This window comes from Dioscorea cayenensis, chromosome 7 (assembly GCF_009730915.1).
Source record: "Dioscorea cayenensis subsp. rotundata cultivar TDr96_F1 chromosome 7, TDr96_F1_v2_PseudoChromosome.rev07_lg8_w22 25.fasta, whole genome shotgun sequence".
In the NCBI taxonomy this organism is placed as follows: domain Eukaryota; kingdom Viridiplantae; phylum Streptophyta; class Magnoliopsida; order Dioscoreales; family Dioscoreaceae; genus Dioscorea; species Dioscorea cayenensis.
Genome location: NC_052477.1, coordinates 8,528,577 through 8,531,999, shown reverse-complemented (window position 1 = coordinate 8,531,999; position 3,423 = coordinate 8,528,577). Strand labels below are relative to the sequence as shown.

Below are 3,423 nucleotides of genomic sequence, written 5' to 3'. Positions count from 1 at the left end.
AAAGTCTACCCTCTTTGGTTGGATCTCCTCTCTAGATTGGGCCTCTGGGCTTAATGCAAACTTTACACACTGGACATTGGCTGATCTCATCTCTTAGTCCTTGGACTAAAGCTTTGATTGCCACCGTCGCCTGGCTAATTTGGAAAGCGCGTTGTAATTTGATCTTCCAGAACTGGGATCCTCATTTCAATACTCTTCTGTCCCGGGCTTGGTCTCTCTGCTCAGACTTTTTCAAGTCCTCGACTTTTTATTCCAGGGAGTATTCTTACCCTCAATCTCATTCAAATTCTATTTACATTTTTTCTGATGCCTCCTGGGAGGTATCCACTGGGGATGCTGGTCTTGGTTTTCTTGTGGTCTCTCATCCGGGTTCAATCTTGCTTGCAGGTTGTGACCATGCAAATTGTGCATCTCCACTGACGGCGGAATTGGCGGCTATCCTTCTGGCTTTGCGTTCGTGTGTCCACTCGTCTTGGAAGCCTGATCGGATCTTCACTGATTGTCCGGGAATTTCTCAGATCCTCAAAGATTTTAATCCTTGTGTTGCCTGGAGACTCTTCAACGAATATCATGAGCTGATTTCTCTTCTCAAGCTCTTTCCTGACATCGTCTTCTCTTCCATCCCTCGTGAAGACAACGTCATTGCAGACGCGCTTGCCGCCCGTGGTCGTCACCTTCATGCGCCCTCCCTCTTCTTCCAGGGCCTTGATCGGCCGACTTGGCTTGATGAGCTTTGCCTTCTTCATCACCTGTCTTTTTAGTCTGTTTGCTTTTGTAATAGCTGTTGCTATTAGTGTCCAAAAAAAAATAAGGCATGATAAATATATTACTTTAATAAAAAACAATAAAGTTAAGAAAGACTAGCAAGGCCCACCATCCTAAACAGTAACCCCCAGGAACAAAACACACTCGCTGCATTACACAAACTGAAGCCTATATCCTGTGCTGCATTATGTGTCTCGCTGAACGCAATTAATTAGGAAACGGATTGTGTCTCGCTGAACGCAGTGCAAGCAGTTAATAACATTATGTGCTACATTGTATTTGTTAATCCTTGGCTATAACTCATAGGCCAAAGCAAAGCAATAGGAAGAATGAGCAAGCTCCAAAGGCACTGACTACGTTCTTTGCCATCCCAAGAGCTATAAGCTCAGTCATGTCCTCGCCCTTGACTTCAGAAAGGATGAACGCCAAAAAAGCACATCAGATGTTAAGAAAGAAGGCATCACTGAGAGTCACAACAAGAGATGGTGCGCTTTACTACTGATGGACTCCAGGGTTTGAAAGCAAGCTATGGCAGGTCCTGTGGGTGTCGTCTTATTATTATTATTATTATTATTATTATTATTATTATTATTATTGTGAAGAAAAAACCATGCTTTAACAAAAAATCATCCTCACCTAAAAAAAGTTGGAGTCTAACCATGGAAGCATCGGCCAGCCTCTAGACCGATGTGATGACAGGGAAGGTGAAAGCACAGGGAACAATTAACAATTTGCAGAAGTAAATCAACTCTGAATGGAGAAACACATCGTTACAAAGCCTCTTTTTAATGCTGAGGTCCAACTTTTTGAGTACTCACACGGTTACAGATTATGACTCTAAGAAACACTATATATATATATATATATATTGACAAAGGATCTAAGCAGCTGACTGAAAACAGCAACAGATACGAAGACATCAAAGAAAAACTGAAAAAACTAGTAGAACTTAAAGCCCCATTCTTCTCTTCTCTAAGAAACTTAAATTCACAGACAGTCACAGCCTAGAAATGCCAAGATTTTCGGGAACTAAGCCTGTTGGAATTCTGACTTGTCATTGCATAGATCAATCAAAACTTCTCATAGCCATGGTGGTCATCCTCAGTAACAGCATTAGCATCAGCAGCAGCAGGAGGAGGGGAATTAGACTGAGGGATTTCAAGTGAGTCATGATGATCATCTTCAGTGACAGCATTAGCAGCAGCAGCAGCAGGAGGAGGGGAATTAGACTGAGGGGTTTCAAGTGAGTCATGATGATCATCTTCAGTGACGGCATTAGCCGCAGCATTAGCAGCAGCAACAGCAGCAAGGAAATTAGACTTAGGGGTTCCAAGTGAGTGGCTGGATGACTGAGGGGTTCCAAGTGAACGGCTGGATGATAGAGGGGTTCCAAGTGAGCGGCTGGGTGACATATAAGAGCCAAGACGTCGATAACTCAAAGGCGAAGGATCCCTTGGTGAGAGATTAACAAACTCAAGTGCCTGAACTCTCAGTTCAACTGGGTAATCAGCAACACATCCAATCCTTGGACCAGCTCCAGTGCACCATTTCAATGAGAGCTGATGTCCCAGCTGATACGACCTTGATTTCCCCTTTGACTCAATCCTCTTCAGAATTTCCTTTCTCGGGACTTCTGTGACCGGGCTTTGAAGGCCACCAGATAAAGTCCTCTCAATGCTTCCTTTTCTCTCTTTCTCATCAGCACCTTGCTCATTTTGGGGAACTTCAGTTGCAATGATTTGGTCAACCATGACATTATTAACAGGCACTATAAGCTGCGGAGGTCTTGAAATTGGAGAGGACCTTGTAATCTTCTCTGGTTGATCCTGTTTTGTACTGTCATCATAGTAGTCTTCATTTGATGATGAAGGGATCTGAAAATAAAACAAGATCAAATGGTTGAGGAGGTTGATCTAAATTTAAACCATGTCTGGTAAACAGCACCACAAGCAACTTGAGTATGGTTCTAAAATTTACTGGCAATATGAGATCTACCTGAACTTCTTCTATATTAACCCCATTCTCACCGAGGAAGCTTAGGAAGTTGTTAAGATTCTCCTCAGTTGGACGGTAATGACCACTATATGCCCAGATGCACTGCAACAAAACATCAAAAATAATATAAACGCAATACCTAGAAGGCTTCTCATATGAATAGAAAATGCAATGGATGTACAGAATAACAAAGATGTAATGAAACAAAAGGGAATCCTTAACCTATCACAAAAATTAACAGCAGATAATTTTCAATTCCTTCATTGAAGTGAAGGATGATCTGGATAAATATATATGAATTTCCCCAACAAGTGCAGCAGTAAAATCTTAAAATTTTTCTAGGTTTTATTTCATTCTATTACATGTATCTGCACAAAATGTAATTTGAAGGTATTCAATTTTGTTGAAATATCCTGAGCTTCAAGTAATCTTCCATCTGGTTCTCAAAGAATTCCCAAATCAACAACTAAAACAGTCCACTTTCACAGCACATGGCCCATCTTACCTTGAGCACTCCATTCTCTGCCGTTAATCGCCCAGCTGCAAGAGTGGCACCTCCCGCCAAGAAACTTGAATGGTGAAACATTCCCTTCTTTTTCTGGATCCAAAATAAGATGATTAGATACCCTTGATTAAAGAAAATAAAGTGAAATTTGGATAAAG

The 3,423-nt window shown here is 41.6% G+C and overlaps 1 protein-coding gene across 1 annotated transcript; it reads right to left on the bottom strand.

Annotated features, from left to right (window-relative positions):
- Positions 1–1,520: 1,520 nt before the first annotated feature.
- On the bottom strand, positions 1,521–3,386 carry LOC120264325 (IQ domain-containing protein IQM3-like). The gene is made up of 3 exons (XM_039272134.1): positions 3,266–3,386; positions 2,761–2,862; positions 1,521–2,639 (listed from the first exon to the last, which is right to left on the bottom strand). The coding sequence occupies exons 1-3, from the start codon at positions 3,344–3,346 to the stop codon at positions 1,836–1,838; spliced, it is 987 nt and encodes a 328-aa protein (XP_039128068.1). The 5' UTR covers positions 3,347–3,386; the 3' UTR covers positions 1,521–1,835.
- Positions 3,387–3,423: the final 37 nt, after the last annotated feature.

Coding starts and splice junctions, on each gene's coding strand:
- LOC120264325 (XM_039272134.1), bottom strand. CDS start 3,346: ATGTTTCACCATTCAAGTTTCTTGGCGGGAGGTGCCACTCTTGCAGCT. Junction 2,863..3,265: donor CAGAGAATGGAGTGCTCAAG/GTAAGATGGGCC, acceptor GTTTTGTTGCAG/TGCATCTGGGCATATAGTGG. Junction 2,640..2,760: donor TTAATATAGAAGAAGTTCAG/GTAGATCTCATA, acceptor TTTTATTTTCAG/ATCCCTTCATCATCAAATGA.